This window comes from Musa acuminata, chromosome BXJ3-6, assembly GCF_036884655.1.
Source record: "Musa acuminata AAA Group cultivar baxijiao chromosome BXJ3-6, Cavendish_Baxijiao_AAA, whole genome shotgun sequence".
Taxonomy (NCBI): Eukaryota; Viridiplantae; Streptophyta; class Magnoliopsida; order Zingiberales; family Musaceae; genus Musa; species Musa acuminata.
The window spans coordinates 36,489,267-36,513,585 of record NC_088354.1 but is presented as its reverse complement, the minus strand read 5'-3'; the positions used below and the strand labels follow the sequence as shown (position 1 = coordinate 36,513,585).

Genomic DNA, 24,319 nt, shown 5'->3' with positions numbered 1-24,319 from the left:
CAGAAAAGTCAACGCAAGAAGGTGCACTTCATCAAGAGTCGGATAACATATCGTTGGAAAATAGTAATATGCTTAAAGTGTAAGCATTTCCAGATCAACAAGCAAAACATTCTTTTATGGGACAATTTTAAAAGCCTTCGGAATTAAATCAGTATGACAAGGGAGTATGGTAAAAGCCTTCTGATGCAACCTTTCTGTTGACTCTGGATTCTTTGGAGTTTATTGGGACAGCCATGTCATTGAAGTGTTGTAATATACATCCTCCAGAAATGGAACACTAGCCTGGAAAATATTGCACATCATGAGACAAAGGAAAAATCTAATGCCAAATGTCTTTCTCTTGCATTTTCGGACAGTAGGCCAAAGCCTGAAAGCCACACAAGATGGAGGAGAAGCAGAACCATAGCATTGAGTCATCAACTATACTTATTTGGATAGCTCACCAGCTCCTGTCGATCACTAGCAAGAGAAGAATTTGGAGTACCAAGAGATTCTTGTTATTTCAATATCAGTATGTCCATAAAAGGATCGGTGTTAGTAATATAAGTTAAGCTCAAAGTCCTGATGAGGTTCCACTTTGACGCATCCTTGCAGATCTGAACTTTAGTTGATGAAGATGTCTGAATAGAAATATGCCAGAGACAAGGATCCACAAAGACATGTCAGCTTAAAACAAATCATATATTGCAACCCATGTATCATGGAAGTCACAAGAACATGTCAGCTTCATATCAGATCTGCACATAATCATGTGAGTATGCATTAAGCACTCGATGAACCTAAAGCTGTATAGAGTCACAAAGACAATAGTGTAACCAAGACAGGTGCCAAACATTATGAGATGGCAAACTGAGATAGCCTTGTTTACTGGGCCATAATTGGAATACTCTGATATCATAGTATATATACTATGCAGCCATCCCGAGTTTTGCCAGTTCTTTCATATAGATCAATTGCCTCAACAAAATCGGAATCTTGATTACACTGCTATAAGAAAATTAGCAGCAAACTCATCATAAGTGAAATCTCTTTCGACTAAAATTTTGTGAATGTAGTTTCTTTCACCCTCATAGCCTCACTAAGCAATCCCAGTGGATGTGGCATCTTCTGCTCTTGCATAAATAACTTTCAAATGGATTCACCATACTTCATCATAAAACATTTGCAATACAAGCGAAGCAGAGAAATTTCCAACATAAAAATCCATTTGAAATCCCAAATTAACCGAATGCACATGGATAGCCTGTCCATCATCAACGACTCATCCCCAGATTTCATATATGTTGATGGTGTTTCCTTGAGGGTGACAAGGCCCAGAAGGTGGTCCTCCGTCAACAAATTACATCGATTACAAATCTCTCCAACCAAAACTGCATTGAACAGACCCGGAATCATAGCATTCCATGACACTATAACCCTTAGTTGGAAACATATTAATAATAGGTCACAAATGTGATAGCCCCTATGATAAAAATAAATACACCTTAATTGCAGTTGCAAAACAATTATCAATATAAATGTAAACTTTTTAAACATTAATATCAGCTGTATCTTTTCATCGAATGGAAAAGGTTTTGATACCTGTACTTCTTGCATTCTTGATCCACATTGATCATCACTGATAGGAAGGAATATAGAAGTTACAAGCAGAAGTTCATAGGAAAAACAAGAAGGGATTGAACTGGAAAATGGACCAAGTGAGCAATTAGAGTACTAGAGAATCACATACCTCTTCAATTTGAGGAAATGCTTGCTGTATACAGTAGGAAATTCTTCAATTTTCATAAGCCACGATGCCGCATGAACATCACATATATTTCATTCCATTTCCTTTTAATTTTAATATAGAATCATTCACTCTGAAATGCAACTTGTTGCTTCTACAATAGAGAATCTCTATCCAGTTTAAAATGCAATCTCACAAGGCTGGTATCCATAATCACAAAAAACCCTCAACCATGCTCCAGCCAGAAGCTTTGTTGAGCCCTGTTTTGTCAACTCTTTTTCTGATCTTAGATGCAACAATCCATCTTCCAGCCTCCGCATGCATGTTTGACAAAAGCAAATTGTATCCATGGTGGATGGGATCCAATTCAAGTACATTGTTAGCTGCTATCATTCCTATTTCTAAGTTACCTTGAATCCGACAAGCTCCTAATAGTGCACCCCAAGCATCCAATCCTGGATCAAAGGGGCCTTTCTCCAACACTTCATGTGCCTCCTTAAGCCTTCCACTACGGCCAAGGAGGTCAGCAAGGGAGGAAAGGAGCTCCCTGTTTGGTATGACTGAGTGGACAAGTGTCATAAGATCGTAATAGTGCTTCCCCTTCTCTACATCTCCCACATGGCTACAAGCTGATATAATATTGAGAAAAGTAACTACAGTAGGAACTTTGCCAGATTGCTGCATCTCAGAGAAGAGTTCATGAACTGCCTCTGCATTTCCATGCACACCATAACCCTGAATCATGGAATTCCATGATACTGTTGATTTAGATTCCAATCCATCAAAGATCAACCGGGCCATGCTTAAATCACCACATTTTGCATATCCATATACTAGGGAAGTCCCAACGAACATGTCAGATTCATAACCAGCTTTGCATATAACTGTGTGGATCTGCATTAAGCAATTCAAAGAACATAAAGTTGTACAGGCACGAAGGAGACATAAAAATGTAACCAAGTCTGGTGCAACATTCTGTAACTTCATGAGATGGTAAACTGGCATAGCCTTGTTTGCTAGACCATAGTTGGAATACCCTGATATCATAGTATTCCATGTAACTGTGCTGAGTTTGCTAGTTCTTTCAAAGACACTGATTGCCTTGTCAAAATCATGGAATCTTGCATGCATTGCAATAAGTGAATTAGCAACAAACTCATTATCAGTAAAACCTCTTTCAGTTACATATTTGTGAATGTAGTTTTTTTCTTCTTCATATCCTCTCTGAGCAATTGCCTTTATAACTCCCACAACGGATGTTGCATCTGGCATAAAACCATCCTGCTCTTGCATAAGATAGAAAAGCTTCACTGATGTCCTAGGAAAGCCATTATGGACACAGCAGTGAACCATCGTGTTCCATGTTACTCTATTCCGAACTGGAATCTCCAGGAACAAGTAACAAGCTTCAGTTACAGCACCACATTTAGCATAGTGTTCTAGCAATGCTGTGATAGCAAAAACATTGTGATCATGTTTATTTCTGAGCATAAATCCATGAATAACCTTGCCTGATCTCAAATTTAGTGTCCCAGTACAAACAGAAAGCATGTTTACGATAGTGACAGCATCTAAACTACATGCGTTGACATGCATACTTCTGAGATGTTCAAGTGCTTCTAAGAAACACATATTACGAACGTATACAGAAAGCAATGCATTCCAGCAGACAGTGTCATTTCTTGTTTTAGATACTAGATGCTCGAAGCTTTTGTGAGCTAAATCAATTTCTCCATTGTCACCATATGCAGAAATAAGCGAACTACTGACGTAAGTATCAGAATGAAATCCCATCACCATAACAATGCAATGTATGCACAAGATATGCTTTCTGCCTCCTCCTAATAGACTAACAGCTTGCAGACTGCTCACCAAGAGATCAGAACTAACTCCTAGCTCACTAAAGCTCATGCACCTAACCAAATTAAGAACTTTATCAAGGCACCTCATCTGAACATAACCATTAATTAGAATATTCCAAGAGACAATATTTCTTGCTTCCATCTTATCAAAAATGGATTGGGCAGATTCCATCATTCCACATTTGCAATAAAATAGAAGCAGAGAATTTTGCTCATAAACCTCCATTTGAAATCCCAACTTAACCAAAAGCCCATGGGTAGCCTGCCCATCATCAATGGCGTCTTCCCCAATTTGTGCACATACTTGTAGGACTGTCTCTAAGCTGAAAAGATCCGGATGGTGCTCCTCCCTCATCAAATTAAACAATTCCAAAGCTCTCCAACGAAAACCACATTGAGCTCGCCCTGTTATCATGGCATTCCATGACACGATATCTCTTCGCAACATCCTCTCAAATATTCTCTCCGAGATATGAGAATCGCCAGCCCTGTTATAGTATACAACAAGAGAATTACCCAAGAAGGTGTCCACAAGTTGAAGATGCCGAACAGCATAAGCATGTACAGATTGCCCGAGCCTCTTGTCTTCAACACCACCACAAACCTGAAGCAAAACAGAGAGCGTGACCGTATTGGGCCTCACACCGCAGGACGCCATTTCACAGGCCATAGACAGCGCTTGCTGTGCATCCCCGTTACGAGCGCAGCCAGAGAGCATCGCGTTCCATGCCGCTGCGTCTCTCTCCGGCATTTCGTCGAACAACCTACGAGCAGTTGCGGAATCGGAGCACCTGGAGAACGCATGGACCAATGCGGTGGCGACGACGACATCGCGTTGGTAGCCCGACTTGGCGATGTGGGCGTGGAGGGAAAGGGCCGTGTAACGGGAGGAGACAGCGGCCGCAGCCTTGAGGAGGGCGAGGTAGATTGGCCGGTCCGGCCTCACGGGCTGCGCTCTGGAGGAGTGAAAGAAGAGGGAGAGAAGGCCGCAGTGATCTCCTGCATGAGCGAGGGCTCCGAGTCCCGAGGCGAGCGTGTACTGAGCACGAGAGCATCCACTCATGGCTTCAGCGTTTCTCTATATACACCAAATATATCTCTACTGCTTTACCCAAATGCGCCTTAGTGTTGACGCTGATCACAGCCGTCCATTGTGAATCTGACCCCACATCACCCCATAATAGTTTACTCCATCAACTATATATATATATACATAATAGCAATAACAAAATTTTGACTGCATCAATTCGATCTCATTTTTTATTTTTCTTCGAATAAAAATTTGCCTTGTATTTATCACATCCATATTTGAAAGCAGTAATAAGCATTCACCAAATATGTCACTACTACTATTTTGGTACCATTGCTTGATTAATATTTAACCTGCAATAAGTAGCAATCTTGATGCTAACAAAGCTTGGATTCATTTTTGCAAGTTGATATTTATGGCTTTGAACAACTTAAATGAGGGAAGAGTTGTGATCCACATCAAAAGGATTTGATGACAGAGAATACAAACTTGCTACATAGGTCCATATTCAGATTATGAATTCTCTTCCTTACAACTCAAAAGTGTTGCATACTGTACAAATGGACTGGTTAAATCATCTCATGTAAAGTGCAGTCTCCATGATACATAAAGCTTAGATTCATTTTTGAGAGTTCAATATTTATGGCTTTGAACAACATAGACGTGGTCAGGTTTTGGAGTGTTGGCCTCCAGACTACACTGCTACGTAGAATACAAACAAGTTGAACTGACCCACATCAAAAGGATTTGATGATATAATACAAACAACTTGCCATATTGTTGTCCACATTCAGATTGTGAATTTTCTTCCTTTCAACATAAACATGTTGCACACTGTGCTGCTCTGGTTCATTCGGTCTTGAGCAGCTGCAGAACTCATCATCGCATATGAAGTGCACGTCGCCTCTCGACTCGGTGGTTCACATGCAAATCTGGTGACTTTGGCTTTGTTCCTTGCTTCATTGATCTGTATATATTCTAGTCAGTAAACAGAAAGAGGAAAAAAAACCTGAGTTTGGCTAATTGCTTCATTGCTCACTTTTGAGGGATGAATGGATTGTTGAATTTTGGAAGAGGCCTTGCGTGAGGCACCATTGTCCTCCTCATCTGCTTCACTGCCTTCTCTTCTTCAATCTATATCAGTACAAAATTTAAACAAGAAGAAATTCTACCATTATAACCAACCTGTAATGTGATATGAAGAAGTACAAGTTGCAAAATAAGTTCAGTGATCACCATCTTTGCAGATTCCTGCTCCTCTCTTAATCTCTTACATCTCAATTCTTTCTCCTTAATCTGCAATGTGTATCAACATATTTCTGGGTGAGGTTTAACATAAAATATGTTACTTTAAGGTTTCTGCAATCTGACATAAAAACAGGTGACAGAAGCAGAAATAACTTCATTTTTGTAGGTTCCAGCATTTGAAACTTGTTCTCTTTTACATTCTCTAGGTTTCTATAGTCTCACATCCATTTGTCAGTAGGTGAACAATGAAGAGAAGGAAATATTTTTAGACTGACGCAGATGGAAGTGGACAATATAGAGTGTGATGCACAACTAAGTCAAGAAACAGTAAGAAAAAGTAGTACTTGGAATTGAGATGGAAGGGAGTGAGTCAACATAGACTAGGTTAGTTATTAGTGGGGTAAAAATAATCAGACACGCACAAAGAGATGCATAAAACATAGATATTGATGATATTAATTTTCAGTAGATCGTGCAAACCTTTCTATCAAACTCCGTTCTCTGTACAGATCTATGATCCACATGCAATACAAACTTCTGGATTTCAGTGAGAGGCTTTCTCTCTCTTTCTGGAAGTGATAAATGGTCACTGCCATAACATCACAACATACTTTCAGTATTTCTACAAATAAAGAGAAAAAAATTAAGAACTTATCAACATTGAGAATAGGGTGCTGGTACTTACAAATTATTTATGGCTTGTGCTCTAAAGATTCTTTGTTGTGCCTCCTCTCTTTCCGTTCTTTCTTTCTCTTCCAACTTTCTCAGCATCTCTTCTTCATGCCTTACCAGGCTCTCTAATTGGAAGGCTTCAGGCTTTGTGCACTGCTTTGGCTCAGGTTTGGGTGGTATCTGCATATACATGAAAAAGTTAAATGTATGAAAACGTGGAGGCATGGCATTTAGTTGTCATCACATGAGTAAAAAGTTAAATGCATGAATAATAATGCTCCTCACCACTGGATAATCAATGGCATATGGATAGGGGGTTGCCTTTGGAATCCTAGCCCACTCTTCTTCCAACTCTTTCTGCAAAAGCTGTTCTGCAAGTTGACTCTCTTTCTCAAGTCCTCGCTCCTGTAAGAAGGGTGACATCATAAGAATCTTCCTTTATTACTAAAAAATGGAAAACCAGCATTAGCAAACAGTGTTCACACACCTCAGTATGAAGATGAAAAGGATTTGGTATAGTGATTCTGGGAACTTCTTTCTTCTCATGATTAGAAGATTCAGAATGCAGTGAAAGCTAAAAAAATGCCAGAACATGTGTCAGTAATTAGCTTACACTAACTTCAACTCAACCAAAATAAGAGGGGTGACCCAAGGCTCCTGCTAATGTGGGGTCTGGGAGGGTCACTGAACAGCCTACTTGCAAGCAGAGAGACTGTTTTCGTGAATTCAAATCCTAAACTCACACCAATTGTGGTGGTGTCAAGGCTTGCCCTCTACATGATAAATACTAAAAATCATTCTGATGTCCACCTTATCAAAGATCTCCACGACTGTTGCAGGAGGACCCAGCCTATCTTCTGTTGCAAAGTGAAATTCCTGAGGAATAGTTTTCTGGGGCTTTGGATTACAAAACATGCCTATTTCCCTTTTGCTCTCAAGAATCTGGATATGTTATATTGGTAAACACATCAATCTATAAATAAGAAAAAGGCAAAAATCATGGTACAACAGATGACTAACCTTCTTGTTAAGAGGTCTAGCCTTAAACTTTGGTATCTTTTCAAGTTCCTCCAACTCGGATTCCTGAGAACTTTTATTCCTGTAAATTCAGACAATCCTGTGAGCTTGCAGTGCAATATAAAAAAGAGAGATGTTTGGATGAACTATATAAGGCAAGAGATTCACATACTTCGAAGGTCGAGCTCTGAATGATGTTTCAAGATGAGGAGGTCTTGGCTCAGTAAGTCGTATGGGCTTGACCTGATTCTGCCATATTGTGACATTTATTTACATCAAGTAACACTATACAAGTAACACCATCAACAAATAACAAAGAAGAAACGAAGAGATCTACCTGAACCACACCATCCAGCGAGGAGACAGCTAATGATGTTTCAGCATGTTGATTTGCTCTTTCCATTGTCTTGAGACGAAACTCCTAGGCAAGTTGATAAAAGAGTAAATCATGACTGTTAATTCCTCCACAGCTAATTGTAATTCAAGAAATCCTACCTGAAAAACAGGTGGTTGTGGAATACTTCTGGGCAATGCAGGGAATGTAGGGGCTTCAAGAATCTTCAAAACGAAAGAAAACCTAAGTACAAGTTTGAAGCTTATGACTAAAAATTAAGTTTCTTGAGGAAAACAGGAAACCTTCTTATTCAAAGGTCGAGCTTTGAACTTTGGGATCTTTGACAGCATCTCTTCTTCTAGTTCAGCAGAGCTCTTTATCCGCACTGCACGAGCCCGGTGGGCTGTTCCTAGTTCTGGATCCTTTGGCCGCGTCAAGGTAAGTTTAGACCTTCTATGTACCGCTGAAGCTGTATCACTCTGAATGACATATTGTATGAGAAAATGGAGAGCTAAGCTTCATAACAGTGTGCAACTATCAGATTTAATCAGAAATTAGAAGCAAAAAGCAAAAGAACTTGCAAGACATCAACAAGTAAAACACTCAGAAGTATGGATCAAGAACTATGTAAATAGAAGCAAGGTCTATTGAAGTTCAGAAGATTGTTAAACATAGTTACAAAATAGAGACTAATTTATTCAAGCAAGTTATGACCATAGAACCTTATTTAACCAGTAAAAGAAAGTTGCCAATTATAGAGATATCAACTTGGCAAGCTTATTAATTGAGATTATAAAGCTTGCCTACAATTATAAATTATCACTGGCATGAACAGTATGGATCAAGAACTATGTAAATAGAAGCAAGGTCTATTGAAGTTCAGAAGATAGTTAAACATAGTTACAAAATAGAGACTAATTTATTCAAGCAAGTTATGATCATAGGACCTTATTTGACCAGTAAAAGAAAGTTGCCAATTATAGAGATATCAACTTGGCGAGCTTATTAATTGGGATTATAAAGCTTGCCTACAATTCTAAACTATCATTGGCATGAACCAAGGTTTGAAATATCGTACCATACCGACATTTCGACATTCGCTCGGTACGGTACGATACAGTATATCGAGCGATATACCGTTCGGTATACCGCTCGGTATATATATATATACCGTCCGGTAACGGGCGGTCCGTGTACTGGTCAGCTGACGGACCGGTAAGTACCGCCTGGTACGGGCGGTATTATTCGAAACTGCATACTTTGGCATGACCATTGTGTAACTTATCTACTGTAATTTTCTCTATTTGGTCTTGATATCAACACAATTTTTTTACTCTGAAGGTTTTCTCTAAATAAACCATAATGATGCATCAAATTTTTTATTGAAAGATATTGTAGAAGACTCTATATCAATCTTAGATTTACGTGGCCAAGGATGTTATAGCAGATTCCTAGAGACTTTAATAGGCAACAACCAGATCTACATACCTAGTAAGATCATATTTTGTACGATCTGCACATACAACACAGTCAAGTTCCATCTAGTGCTCACACCCACTACTAGAAAGTCACGTGTCTACCATATAACATAGTGTAAATATAAATATATACAAGCCCTTTGATCTACTCAAAGTTCTTTAGAAACTATTTTCCAGGTTTTCAAGCAAAGTAACTGACAAACAATATACCCATGTTGAAGCTCAAACTAAGCTCGAGCTGATTCAAACAATCACTATGTATGTCATTTCAATTCTGCTATGAAACTCATAAATGTCTCATTTTAAAGAAGAATAAATTAATGTACTTCATTAAGCCTATAGTTGCAGAAGCTCATTTGCTTGTAAAATATAGGTAGTGCAAGTTCACACTTAACAATGAAAGAAAATTCTTGGATTCTGTAACTTACATGTGAAAGTGATCTATTCTGAAAAATATCCAAGTCTCTAGTCCTAGACTGAAACTTATTAACCATCTCTGCAGCAGATACATATGGTGAAACTTCCTGTTTCAGCACGCATGTAACCCAGGTTAAGAGCAAAAAGCAGTTGCTATATCACAGGTTACAAACAGTTCGCAAATTACTAGCTTTAATTAAGAAATGCCATTTATACCTTACGGAGTGATTTCTCTACATTTGTTAACATATCAGTGCCACCAGTTAAACCTAATCTTGACTTGTGATATAGCACTCCATTTTTAACATTGTGTATCTGCAGATAGTCATGTCAAAGGAAATGTGTATCAAAATAAATTAAAGCGAAAATTACATAAAGATAGTACCAAGATAACCTGTCTAAATCTTCCATCATGCAGTTTTTGCCTTTTCACAGCTTGATTTTCTTGTGCAATGTCATTACCCATGGAATTCTTTGCAGCAATATTACTAGGGCACCTAGGATAAACAAATATGACGGTTACAGGGATCCATGATCTGAATATCTTCTAAACGATATCATTGTCAACACAACACACTTACTTAATTACATTCTTTCTTTTGGTGCTTTTTAAAAATTGGGTAGGCGACTTGGATTTTTGCTTTAGAGTCGATGGCTGTCTAATCAGATTTGCAATTCTTTTAGCGGCTAAAGTCTTTGCACTACTTGGTGTTACTCCTTTCACTGGACTTCTCTGTGTTCTAGGAGTGCAAGCTTCAACTATTTCATTGTTGTTCACGATGCTGGGTGGCATCGCTTTCGTGTAACTTGCCTGTGCTATGTCTGTGAAAGCTGCTGATGCTGTCAATTCAGTCAAGTAAGATAATCAATGTGAGTAATTTAACCAAATTACTGGCAGCACAATGTTCCCATGTATCTAATTGATCATACCTGCTGCCAGAGCACCACCTGAAAGAGCAATAGGGAGCTCCAAAGGAACTTCTTTGTGGCTCAGAGTACCAGTTATTGCCACGGATGTTGAACTGTTACATGGCAAACAGCAATCAAAAGATTAAATAGCGAAAATTAAATCAGTTCGGTTATGCATCGAGTGAGTGCGTAGGTGAGTGAGGACAAGTAGAATCGACAAGTCTCTGAAGAGAAAACCTTGTCTCCTGCTGAGGAACAATATTAGTCTGGCAACACTCAACTTCAGAAACCTGGACAAACAGATAAAACCCTTTAAAACTTGAGGACTAAGTGAAGTGAACAAATGAAGAGAATGGTTATTAATAAACCAGATATTTTTTTTTGAACTTAGGAGCTCAAGAATATTATTTCTGACCTCTATTTCGTTGTCTTTTTTGGCTTTGACCTCCATGTCAGTTGCAAGCTTGTGCTGATAATTTCTGAATGCATGAGTAGAAGAAAAGTTCCAGTTCAAGTCTCAGCCAGTTAGCATATTTTGGGAGTCAATGGAGAGGAGAAGCAGAATTTATTTATCAGCATCGAAAGCAAGGAAGTCTACTAGAGTGACGAATTTTCAACCTTGCTGTGTTATCTACTTCAGGTGCTGGATCCGTTTGATGGCTATCTTTGGATGATACCTCAACCTGATATTAATTGAGACAAACGAGTAGACAGTGAACAAATTATCTAAAAGGGCACCTTTACGCTCGACAAAATACAACAAAAGCAGGAACAAAAGGTCACCTTTTGTTCTTTTTCAACGTTTCCAAAATCACAGAGACTGTCGATTTGGATAGATCTACCCTCCTTGATCCTTGGCACGAAAGCTAAAGCACGCAAAGAAACATGTTTAAGCCCTAATTTCGACTCAAAGATATAAAAACCTCCAGAAAAGGGAAAAAAATACACAGAAGAGAACCCTTTGATCCCCACATTATACCGACGGGAAAGATGTAAATTTTCGAACCAAAAAACCGTGATTCGATACTTAACAGAAACACGCTTAAAGCCCCAAATTCCAGTTCAAACCACGACAATTCGAGACAAAACCCTAAACTCATCGTCAACACCTAATACCAGCAAACAAAACCCTAACCGAACCATTAACGACATTAAGAAACTGTCAGAATTCTTATTCATAACAAAACACTACGACGGAATCAACAAGGACAAATCCAGATCGAAGGAACTTACGAGAAGGAGCGTAGCTGAGAGAGGTCTCGAACCAGAGCTCAGCCCTCTTGATGTACTCGTCGGTCTCCCCGTTGATGAAATCAAAGAACCTCGGTGCGCTGAACTCGTATGCCTCGTCCATCAGTAGGACGTCCACGCCTCCGCCGCCGGCATCGCCAGACGCCATCGTTACCTTCCAAAATACCTCCTTTCGCTCTTTTCCCTTTTCGCAAATATCAGAAGCGACCGGCAAGAAGCCAAATTTGGGTCATATTGGGATGTAAACGCCTCAAAAAAGAAGAATCGGAGGAGGAAGGGAAGAAGAAGGAGGGACGGAAGGGGATGGTCGGGTTTACTCTCTCTCTCTCTCTCTCTCTCTCTCTCTCTAGGTGTTCGTTTACGAGAGGAGAAAGGTAACGTTAGGAATTGCAACGGTCGAGAATTTGAACCGGTGACGTCGGTGGCCCAGCCTGAGCAACGGCTATCCTCCGGAGGAAGGTGGTTCGTGGGTTTGTGTGAGTGGACCCGAATCCGATTCTTGCGGCTGAGCCCGACCCATTAAGAACGATACCCCCAACCCAAAACAGCCAGGGGATGCCTACCACGTGGCAGGAGAGGAACCCCAACCCCAGTTACCACCGGAATAGATCCACGCCGTCGATCCTATTCCGACGCGAATCACAACGACCACATGAAGGTCTCGTGCGTGTACTTCAAAATTTGTGCGGCTTGATGAGCGGAGATTACGCATGGAAGTCCAGCCGTCCGCAAGCGCGTGAATCTTAACGACATCGTTGAACAAAACGGCAAGAATAGAGTGATGGATTGTCGATAGATCTGTGAGACTAAACATTCTAAGTTAAGCACAAGCGAGCAAATCCATGCTTAGAAGTTCATCAGAAGGTGATGGATCGTAGATAGATCTGAAACTAAAGATATTTCACAAAGAATAAAGAGAGTAAGAAAAATGATTCAGAGCAACAGTTCAATCCGAAGATATTTTTACAGACCTTACAGCAGTTTGATCAATCAATTTCATGTCTTGCCTGCATCTTCTACCTCATTATCAACCAAACATTACATCAGTTCTTCAAGGAAGACACAGCTGAAGATACCAATTCAAAGAATAGAAGTTTCAATATAAAGGACTTGAATGTGGATTGATACATAAAAGAATAGATAAACACATCTCCTAAATAATGTGCAAGCCATCGCGCTTAACTAAATTTCTACGATGCAATTAAGCTAAGACTTCTGTTGGGGGGGATGTCATCGCTTTTCTCCACATATGCTGATGGAAACCACCCTGCCTTGCCTCTACATTCCCCTTCAGACCACCCTGATGGCGAGACCTGATTTGATGAACACAAAAGACCAGTAAGTACAAATGATGCTGTCGACACAGTGCAAATTGCAGAGTCAGTGATGAGTTCAAGATATCACAACTAGAACAAGTAAACAATGGGAAAGAAAAAGCCAAGGAGTTGGTGAAGATGCATCAGAGAAGAGGATGTGGTGTCTACGAGAACAATGGAGGTCTTTACACAGGTCTCATACAATCACAATGTTTGGTATCAGTAAGGATTCGAGCCTGTCACATTCAGTATGTTGATGAGTTTTGTAAACCCATTCTGTGTTTGGAGGTGAACTGAACTTATTTGGAACAATGCACCTATCCATCCTTCCCAGTATCAACTTTCTGAGCTTTCAAGGGTAAAAGCACATGATGTAAAGATCCATCTATGCTAAAGATCTACATAAATTTAAGATCTCATATCAGGAATGAAGAGAACAAAAGAAGTCAAAGCTTAATCTGAGATGTCATTGGTGGAACTGTTGTTTTAGAACCAGCAATGCATGTCAGAATCTCATCAAATGCATATAAGATGTACTTGTAGCTTTATTCAAGTAATGATTTGAGCACTATCCATATATTTTCTTAATTGGTGCAATAGAGACCTCCATGACCCATGGTTTTCTGTGGTAGTATTTCCAAAGCTGATGCATCATAATTGATGGAGAAGTGAAAGAGGTTAGTCCGACTTGGATGTGAAGGTAGGAAACAAAAATTGTCCGAAATAAAAGACTGGTGGATTACAGTTTGAAATAGCATTTCAGGATAAAACCTGGAAATAAAGCATAGTATGTAAGCATTTAAATCTTCACAATATGTACTTTAGATCTGATTTGTTTTTGTTTAGACAATGAGAAAAGAGAATGTTTTCATTATTATCTTTGGCTGAAAAGTATACAAAACATGATCAAGATCACAGAATGTAAATGAAAGATTATCACTCAATTTAAGAGAGTGTTCCTGCCAAAATCTCTTAACTCTAAAGCATCAATTCTAACATAAAGCATCCTGGCAAAATCCCATTATTTATTTATTCCTATTCTTAGTAAAGGAAAAATAGTTCTCGTTGTAGGAAGTCAACCATTGTTTGGTGTTTGGTATTGGAAAACATTTTATAGCTAAATAATTATTTTATATATTTTTTAATATTTTTAGATTAAACATATGGTGCAGTTATTGACCTATGTTCAACCATGATCTAGTAATCCAAGGCTTGGCTAGATTGCTTTTTGATTCGATTTTAACAAATATGATCTTTATTTATCTCTCAAGAAATCAATTGAGGTTGTTTTATGACTCTATATAGAGCCCTAAAAGCATGGTTTGCAGTACCGGTCCGTACCGCCCGGTACGAGCGGTACGTACCGGTCCGACAGGCTTTCGGTACGCGGACCATATGTTACGGTACGGGCGGTACATACAGTGCTCGGCATGCCTGAATATACCGCTCAGTACACCTGGGTGTACCAAGCGGTATACCGTACCGTACCGGTACCGAGCCTAGGTCGAAACTCCGGTACGATACGGTATTGCGAACCTTGCCTAAAAGTATTAATTTGAAAGGGTATTATCTCAAAAGACATATCATTTTATTAAAGTAGTTATATAACCATCCAATTAATTAAAATTTGACATTTAAAAAATAATTCCAACATTTCCCATAAAAATTAAAAATTTTAAATTAATAAATTAATAAAGAAAAAATAGTTAAGTGTTGCTCAATGCATATATTATATGATCAGTATAGTAATTTTGTAAAGTTTAAATTTCACAGTGTAAATATCTTTTATATGAAAGAATAGAGTGAACCAAATCTTAAACTACTATTATTTTAGATCAGACTTATACTATTACACATATAGTATAGATAATTAATCATAAGATTGTACATTAATGGGTGTATGTAAAATCTTATTATTCATAAGAGCTTAAACGGACTACCCAATTCCGTAATATTATTATATATATATACTTTTATATGAAAAAACACTTATAGCAAGAACATATATAGAGTCACATCTTGTACAAAATACCACCCCATATATCTGTTCTATACCCTCTACACGTAGATAATAAACAATTACTGAACAGAGTTTGAAGTTCAAAATTCATTCATGAACTAATATTTTTTTTATATTTTTTAATATACTTATTGACAAATTAATAAATTTGCTATATCATATTGAACCTCCTTCAAGTGATCACTTATCACAAAGGTTGGGATCTAATTACATACTAACTTGTCATCTCAATGGTATAATAGGCCTTTTATTATATGTTTACTAAGGTATTATGATAAATTATATAATCATAACAATTTTTATGATGGTATTTATGAAAAGAATAAATGTGTAATTCATTTCATGTTTCATATAATAATTGACATACATTGGCAAATGTCAATATAAAAATTCCAATGAACATATAAAGACTAATTCCATTACATATAATCAAAAGGCTCCTACATTTCCAAGATAATTTAGTATCTATAAATTAACATTTAAAAAAAAACTTTTTAGAAATTCAAGTGTGTATAGCATTTTTTCCATGATTTTACATGTCCATAACTTTTTCATAATCCTTGTAATAGAATTTTGGTAAGCATATATACTAACATATACTAAACCTCCCACAATACATACAATTATTCTTCAATATTTTTTTAATAATTTCAAGCCCCACTTCTCAAAGCTTATGTAGAGTTACAATATTTCGTTTAACTATTATGGAAATAATTTAATTATCATAGAGATGATAAGATAAATTCATCCAAGCATCTTTTAGCTTTGGCATCAATTTATAACTACAAAAGATTCAAGCATAAACACAAATTAAAAGCAATAAACAAAACAATAATATCATATTAACTTTATTTAGATGATGTTATATAATTATCAAACAAAGATATGAAACATATTTTAGGCACTTGAAAATCAATTACATCCAAGGATACTTACTAATCATCCTTATCGATAATAAAATTGATACAAAACAAGCCACTTCATGGAGTATTCATTAAGCTCAAAACATCACTATGTTATACCAAGGAACAACTAAATATCAATGTCCATTACATTTCATATGAGTTCTAGAGATATCAAATCTAGTAATTACCACATAGACAAAATCTTAGGAAATAGAACTTTCATGTATACCCAAAAAAATAGTTCTTGAATTTTAGAGATCTAAAAAAAATGTTTCCAGATTTCCAAAGTATATGAATGTGCAGTTCCATATTAAGCTCGAGAAATATGATCAAATAAGACTAGTAGAATGCAACACAAATATGTACTTTAACCTTAGAAGCTTTGTTTGGAATACATTAGACCTCCAACGTTCTGCTGATGCAAGAAATTGTTGTACAACAAAAGTTATTTCAATACTCATTAGACAAATTTCCATAGAATTATATGACCATGGGCTTATCTTATGATTGTTTTGCTAAATGCGCAACAGTTCTACAGTAAAACAAATCATAAATAATCAAAGACAATCACTGCATATTTTGGAACAATCAGTTGATTATAATGTGAAGTCTTCATGATGCTGTGCACTTTATCAGACTCGAATGTGCCAAGATAACAAGTCAGTAAAGACCCAAAAAAAAGCATGGACGAGAAATTTTTGTGTTACATTATACAACATGAGAATCGAATGATGATAAATAAATATTTAATACTTTTAACTTAAATAAAAATATGACTTTATATATATTAATGGTGATAAAAGATCTATATAACTAACCCAAAAATTCCAAATAGTTAGGATTTTATGACATTATTATTGTTATAAAAAAATGCTGATATTATTTTAAAAACCTTAAAATTTATTTTATTAATTGGATAATTATAATAACTACCTTAATAAAAGGATATGTGTTCATTTCTCTGCACGAGGATGAAATTATGCCTTCAACTATTGAAGTAAAAAAGTAAGATATATGGATTTCAATAAGACAACTGATAAACATTAAAATAATCATTAAGTGATAACGTTTAAGGATTTGGAAGCACGTAAACACCATCTTAAGGTAAAGTATCATCCCTGGTGCATGAACGATCAAAATTTTCATCTCAGTATTTAACCAGTATTATCTCTCCTACGATCATATTGTAAAGTAATTTGACTTATCGTCTTTCAACTAACCAAGCAGCAAAGTAAAGTTAAAACATAATTGAAAAGGAAAATAAAATGTTGAAATGCTCTAATATTTCAATATTAAAAATTCAAAACTTTTGTGATCTAATCTGTGAAATAGTTCTCTGGTTTTAGTTTGAACCATCAGAAATCTATATGGTTTAAAAATCAAAATAGAACAAAAATAAATATATTTTTGGGTATTCCTCTCTAAAATGCACTTTCCTTTTAATTCACTGCCCCTTCTAAGTGACAATTGCATTGTGATATAGAGGTCTATTGGACAACAATCTGGTCTAAAGCCAGTTTTGTGTGACTAACATCTTTTGCATGCTTTAGATCCAATCCCATCTTCCTAGAAGCTAGGAATTATTTTTTGACAAGCTGCTGGCACACAGTCCATTGAGCATATAGTTTGAATTACACATAATTTTATATTTCCAGAGAAATCTCAGCTTCAAAAGTTGACATTAAAAAACTAACCTGTCGAACAACAACATAGTCACCAACTTCCAAACTCAGCTCCTTCTCAGAAGTGGCACTGAACTGATAGATAGCCTGAAACATGTTCCATTTTATGAATAGAAATTTTATCTTCCAAAAGATCCCCACCAATCTTCTATTTAACTTACCTCAGCAAGAAAGTATAAGGTTTTCTCAGAGCATTTATGGACTGGAGCAGAAGGAAGAGCAGACACTTTTCTCTGCTTTTCAGTGATCATCTGGACAAATTTTTAGGCAGGATTACAGTTTAATCTCCCATAAAATGGATATTTCAGTCTACAATGTGCAATAAATAAGGATACCTCAGCTTCAACTTCATCAAGTATAGCAGCTAGTCTTAAATGGAACAATTTTTCTGCCTCCACCTTCAACAAAATTCATGATAAGAAGAAGAAGAAAAAAAGGGGTAAAGAATGTTCCCCAATTGGTAACCTAAAGAGAGGGATCCACATGTTCATACCAAACTAGCAAGGCGCTGAGTTGACTGTCTTTGTTGTTGTGATTCAACAGCAACTAGAACAGTGGCAGCTTCCTTTCCTAGCAGTGTCATGTTTGCTTTGAGTTCATACATTTTAGCTTCAGATGATTGAACTTTTGCAGTGTTTTCAAGAATGGAAGTTCCTCTTACTCGAGATTGCCTTTTTAAAACTTCTGCTGCCTGCTTAAGATTTGGTGTCAAAGGAAGCCATGGCAATCAATTAAGTCAATAAATGTAGTATGTAAAACAGACAAATTTTACCAGGGTCTCAGCTTCATGTCTCACGCGGTTGTACTGTTGAGCAAGATTTCGTGCATTTTCCAGAGTGCCATCAGTAACCATTGTTCTCAATGGGTCCATAATCTGAGACAAGAAAGATTAATTCACAGAGAAAAGTAAATTTTAGAGGCAAGATCACATAATACACTGTTCACAGTAAAGAAAGATCAATTCCATGTGTGAAGGATTTAACAAAAGATCATTAAAAAGTTCCAAACACTAGTACATGCAATGGAAAAAATTTTTGCATGGATCAGATTTTATAGATCTAATTCACCAATGCATGTATAAGAAAAGGGACAGATAGCTGATTAACTTGCATATATTTTGTGAATGTTGACAGGGATAAATTGTTTGGAGAAAAAGATAATAATGAAGGGAGAATGGAAAAGAAATAGCTAGTGAAATATTAGCTTCCATATCTCAGATGGAATGATAGTGCTAGTCAAGACAAGAAAAAAGATAAATGGAAAAGATCAGTGTCAACAGTAGTGACCATCATGGACAATGAGTAATACTTAAGGAAGTGACTTCTTAGATATAAAGGAATCTCATAAATGGAATTGCCACAGTAAGATCTATAAGGTTGTTTTGTGAGCACAAGTACACAAAATTATGTATAAACCTGTGAAGATAAAAATGTGTTGAAATCTTCATGCTCTTTCTCAACATCTTTTAGTGCACCACCATATAAAGCTGCTGCTTTGGCTAGAATTGTCTCGCTAGCTTGGTTCTCTCCTCCATATTTGTAACAATCCTCAGACAGTGTTGTCCCTTATTGAGAAAAAAAAAATGATATAATTGCAACTATACAACATTGTTTCTGCAGTTCATAAACCGAACAAACAATTACAATGATAAATTTCCAGATGAAAATTGTGTTAATGAGAAAAAATGGCATTACAGAATCACCTATCTCAACATGTTTGTGCCCTACGGTTGCAAAGGCTTCAGCAGCTCGGATAATGTCCTTTTGCAAATCCTGAAATCAGAAAAGACCAGTAAGACCATAAACTCAGTATGTCATATTATATTTCACATAGCCCACCACCTTTACAATCTTCAGATATGAATCTGTGAATGAAACTGGTAATCTATGGAAGGGAATTGCTTTTGTAGCAATTTCATAGATTCACATACACTGCATGAAACTTTATAATAAATAATAATGATCGACTTCATAAGGAATAGACTTTATAAGAAAATAACAATGATTAATTCAAGGTACACTGTGTGAAATTTTGGCAAAATGCAAGCAATGGGACAGACAATAAATTCTGAGAGAAAATTGATGAGAAGCAACATAGAAAAGCCACATTATTTGTTACCCTTCCTGCACGAGTAGATTTACATAATGTCTCTATTTGCCGATGTTGATGCGATTCGATTTCATCTACAACCATTGCATCAGAACTCTGATAACCAAGTGCCCTAAACTGCTTTATCACTACCTGAAGTTAATTAAGATGGAAATATGAGAAACTTCACAGGATTAACGTGAACATAAAATACAGCAAACTCTGTAACTGAGTACAGTACTATCTAAAAAGTTCAAATTTAAAGCATGTCAATAGATCACCAGTGTTCATATACACATCTTGGAATTCACCATCTTTGGAATTTGCATGAAATAGTTATGATTCTAAATGGACAGAACTTTTTGGAACATCAATGGAACATATAAAGGAAATATACTTAATGATTAACCCCAAGCATTGAAGTAAGTAAAACTCGATATGCAGTGATGATTTTATTGTGTAATCATGTGATCTGCTGCAAGGATGGACTTAAGGTTTCATTTGGTAAATCAATGGTCCAAAATATATGTTGCCATGGCTTTAAGTTTTGTTGAAAACAGGAGGCACAAATTGCCATTCTGAGAAGAAAAATGAGTCAAAAAGTGAGGATCTCTTGATATATAAAAGAAACACTCGAACACACTCTAAAATTGTGTTAAATGCACCCTTCCGTACGGATTTCTTCAGCTTTCCTGCAACACGTACATAACACTGCAAATCGCAAGTACGACTGAAGACTTGATTTCGCCAGAACATGTTGCGTTTAATGCCTTCTTCATCCAACTGGAGAACGTATTGCGTGGTGTTAACCGGAACTTCATCATCCTCATCTCCCAAGGCATTCACGAATGTATTCCACATGCATACTTTTGCAATGACAAACGCAACCAAAGTCATTAATTTCTAAACACACACAAGAAAAGGCGCATCTTTTCAATCCCATTTCAGGTACTCATGCACTGGAGGGCGAATGGGGAGAGGAAAGAGCGCATTTCCTCCCCCTATCCATTCCATGTGAATCATCAGATCTGAAACGCTTTCTAGAATCAAGAAAATGGAAACGTAATGGATCATTTACCTGCTGCTGCTTGGCGACCTGATCCCTCCACTTGCTTGCTTGTCTCTTCAGCAACTCCATTGCCCCCCTCCCAATCGAAAACCCTCAAGGCAACGCCTCGACTTAATACGGGTTTAACCACAAAAATCGCTGCTTGGAAACAGGAGGATTTGGAAAGATTAGAATCCCGGAGACAGATGACAGGGCGAGAACAGGAACGGTCTCCTGTGGAGTCGCCGCGTACGCCGTGAAATGGTTTCATGGAATCTTCGGACGGATCTCGGCCGCGTGACACTTGAATTGGATTCTTCCCCGCATGGGTCCCAGTAGTTGGTCAATTGATTCCACGACAAGTGGCCGATTCAGCTCATCCGAAATCACAGAAACAAGCGGTGGGCCCCCAACTACCGCAGGCCAGTTATGGACCAAAGAGCAAAGGGGCCCACTATTATAGGATAGGGATCCCCTGTTGCCTGCTTTCATCGAGACAGGCGAACTTCTCAATGCATATGATAAATTAATAATAAATAATTTTTGTGTAAGCTTGCAAGTATTAGAAGCATTGGCGATAGTATTTATAGTTTAGATCAAATATGGATCGACATCTATAAACAATATATATCTTAATTTAGAAATACTAATATTTCCATAATATCTAATAATTTCAAACTTAATCTAACCTAAAATTCAGTTCAATTTGAATCGACTATAAATTTTATACATAATGCTCATGCTATATATATATATATATATATATATATATATATATATATATATATATGAGAGAGAGAGAGAGAGAGAGAGAGAGAGAGAGAACACACAGGATTAGCTCTCTCTCTCTCTCTCTCTCTCGAGTGGGCTTAATTTTGTCTCCTTCCACACACCCGCATCCTCCTCACCTCCCACAACTGCTTCCTTTGCCACCTTTTCCCAACAGCTCACCACCATCTCCCTTTCCCCTTTTCCTCCCACCCCTTCCTTCCACCACCACTTCCTCCTCCTCCTCCTGTTGCCATGTCTTCTCAGCAACTGATAGCTGATGCTCGGCCTTGCACACACAGTGAATTCATTACCTACGTTTGTTTGGGTTAATTCTCGGTTGATAGAGGTCGGACACGTTGAGGCAGTCTCCCAGAAGAAGAAACCCTGCCTGCTCATGCCAACCAACAGCATCCGCATGCAGAGCCCCAGCCATGAATCCCCACTTGGAGCCGCTCCTCCCCACCACCATCAGCCTCTATAAGTAGTCGCGAAAACTTCCGTCCCCCCCCCATCTTCTGCTGTCTCTTTGTGCCTTCCATTTGATAGCTAGAAGAGAGAGTGTTTTCGAGGATTAATGGAGCAGCAGCAGCAGCTACAGAAAAGGCAACGCTCGCAGCAGCCGCCGCTAGTGCCGTGCGCGAGGTGCGGTTCCAGCGACACCAAGTTCTGCTACTTCAACAACTACAACACTTCGCAGCCGAGGTACTACTGCAGGACCTGCAAGCGCCACTGGACGCACGGCGGCACCCTCCGCAACGTCCCCGAAGGCGGTAGCTCCAAGAAGAGCAAGCTCAAATCATCGGCGTCGTCGTCGTCATCGCCATCCCTGAAGCTTCCTCAAGCGCAAGCGATGGTCGACCAGATGGCAGCCGTTGCGGTTGGTACCAGCACCAACCCGGACCGTGCTGCCATGCCGCCGCCGTTACTCTACGGCGGCGGAGCGAGAGCAGCCGGGTGGGGAGGTATTTTGGGAGATGAGCCCGCTCTTCCGGCCTTCAATTCCGGCGGCTTGGACGGCGACTTTGGCCCGTCGAATCCTGCGACGACGCCGTCGGGATTCAATCTCTTGCAGCAGCTGGTGCAGCAACCCCGCTTGACTCTGGCTCTGCACCGAAACCTGTTCATGTTCCAACAGCAAATGAATGCTCCCGCGTTTGCCACTGCAGCTCCCGCCATTGTTGCGGCAGATGCCGCTGCTACAACCGAAGAAAGCAATCAGAACTATCACAACAACAGCAGGATGTCGAACATGTCAGGCGCCCCTCACCCTCCTCCATCCTCATCTTCCATGTGAGGAAACCTTGGATTGCTTTCAATACCTAAGCCGACCATTCCAACTGTAGTCCTTTATCTCGACAACGATAACCCATACACGCAGCTGAAAGATGGAGAATGTACCAACAAAAAAGCCAGAAGAGACCAGAAGACATGGTCCTTAAATCTTTGTAAGTGATTCTAATCAAGCTTTCGATCTTAACGCATGGTACCGGCTTCTCTCTGTGAGAGATGAGAGAGCATATAGTGAATGCATGCCTACTTCTTCTTCTTCTTCAATCATCGATCTCTTTCCTTTTGGTGCGTCCAAAGGAGCTGCTTTCTCTGAAAGATTGCCTCTTGTCAGCTAACTTCTGCATGAACTTTTGGACATGGTACGTGGAATGTTGTGATGGGATGGCCATGCACACAAAACAAAGGACAGTGAAAGCATGCGAATTCTGATGTAAGGTGGAAGCCGAGTAAGAGTGATTCATGAAACCACACAAGAAAAAGAAGCAGATGAGTGATAGGATCCACTGCCAATTGCCTTCCTTGCTTGTTTAATCATTCCACTTCGTTGGGTTAGGTGCAAGGATGAGTGCTTATGACGTGTAATCGAAGACTAATTTGACCAACTCAATAGTTGCTTGCAGGAGAAGGCTATATAAGATACTATACAGTGGTTAAAGACGATGTGAACTAGAAATCATTGTCGGAAGTTGTCATCATACCTTTATTATTCTAACCAGATATATTCCTTGTGGACATGACACTTCGATCATAGATACTGCTTGTAAGTGTTAGTGTTGGATAACCTTGCAAGAAACATGGCTTTATGTTCTTGATTCTTTTTTATTCCTCCGTCACAGAGAAGGGGAATTATTATTCCATGCTTTTGCTTTTCCACAAATAATACAAATATGGTTTGAATACAATTTTCTTTACATCAATGCATTAGGTGGGGAATAGAAGTGCATGCTAAGAGACACAACCACAAGAGGAATAGGAAATATTATGACTAGTTTTACTTGGACGGTGGCAAGGACTATCTTATACTGCATAGCATGAGCAGCTTTTTTCCAGTTAGATTGTGGCCTGCAATCATACCACATGCATGGGGGTCAGTTCATCCACCGTATTGCAAGTTCATTGATGACGGATGGTAGTACTAAAGCTGCAACCGAGAAGGAGATGAGAAACTGGCAATTGAATGTGCCGGAAGGGCGCAAAAAGACAGAGAGAGCAAAGGTTGTGGACAGAGAGTGAATGGTGTATATTCATGGAGGAT

The 24,319-nt window shown here is 38.3% G+C and overlaps 4 protein-coding genes across 4 annotated transcripts; 1 reads left to right on the top strand and 3 right to left on the bottom strand.

The window, feature by feature from the left end:
* Positions 1-8: 8 nt before the first annotated feature.
* Positions 9-4,746, bottom strand: LOC135640566 (pentatricopeptide repeat-containing protein At1g06140, mitochondrial-like). The gene is made up of 3 exons (XM_065155133.1): positions 1,730-4,746; positions 1,582-1,618; positions 9-1,462 (listed from the first exon to the last, which is right to left on the bottom strand). The coding sequence occupies exon 1, from the start codon at positions 4,649-4,651 to the stop codon at positions 1,940-1,942; it is 2,712 nt and encodes a 903-aa protein (XP_065011205.1). The 5' UTR covers positions 4,652-4,746; the 3' UTR covers positions 9-1,462; positions 1,582-1,618; positions 1,730-1,939.
* Positions 4,747-5,128: 382 nt separating this feature from the next.
* LOC103989409 (protein TPX2) lies at positions 5,129-12,302 on the bottom strand. The gene is made up of 23 exons (XM_009408239.3): positions 11,927-12,302; positions 11,477-11,559; positions 11,312-11,376; positions 11,109-11,172; positions 10,931-10,983; positions 10,715-10,806; positions 10,366-10,624; positions 10,179-10,281; positions 10,001-10,099; positions 9,796-9,891; positions 8,192-8,368; positions 8,051-8,113; positions 7,893-7,976; positions 7,728-7,804; positions 7,559-7,637; positions 7,349-7,480; positions 7,026-7,112; positions 6,824-6,943; positions 6,552-6,718; positions 6,347-6,455; positions 5,855-5,914; positions 5,658-5,752; positions 5,129-5,585 (listed from the first exon to the last, which is right to left on the bottom strand). Exons 1-23 carry the CDS (start codon positions 12,090-12,092, stop codon positions 5,498-5,500), a joined length of 2,418 nt encoding a protein of 805 aa, XP_009406514.2. The 5' UTR covers positions 12,093-12,302; the 3' UTR covers positions 5,129-5,497.
* A 657-nt stretch (positions 12,303-12,959) lies between these two features.
* On the bottom strand, positions 12,960-21,528 carry LOC103989849 (SH3 domain-containing protein 3-like). The gene is made up of 10 exons (XM_018827869.2): positions 21,034-21,528; positions 19,986-20,108; positions 19,570-19,639; positions 19,283-19,431; positions 18,640-18,741; positions 18,361-18,558; positions 18,203-18,265; positions 18,029-18,118; positions 17,880-17,954; positions 12,960-13,257 (listed from the first exon to the last, which is right to left on the bottom strand). Exons 1-10 carry the CDS (start codon positions 21,091-21,093, stop codon positions 13,135-13,137), a joined length of 1,053 nt encoding a protein of 350 aa, XP_018683414.2. The 5' UTR covers positions 21,094-21,528; the 3' UTR covers positions 12,960-13,134.
* An 820-nt stretch (positions 21,529-22,348) lies between these two features.
* On the top strand, positions 22,349-23,068 carry LOC103989408 (dof zinc finger protein 1-like). Its single transcript, XM_065156813.1, has one exon. The coding sequence runs from the start codon at positions 22,349-22,351 to the stop codon at positions 23,066-23,068; it is 720 nt and encodes a 239-aa protein (XP_065012885.1).
* The last annotated feature ends 1,251 nt before the right edge of the window (positions 23,069-24,319 follow it).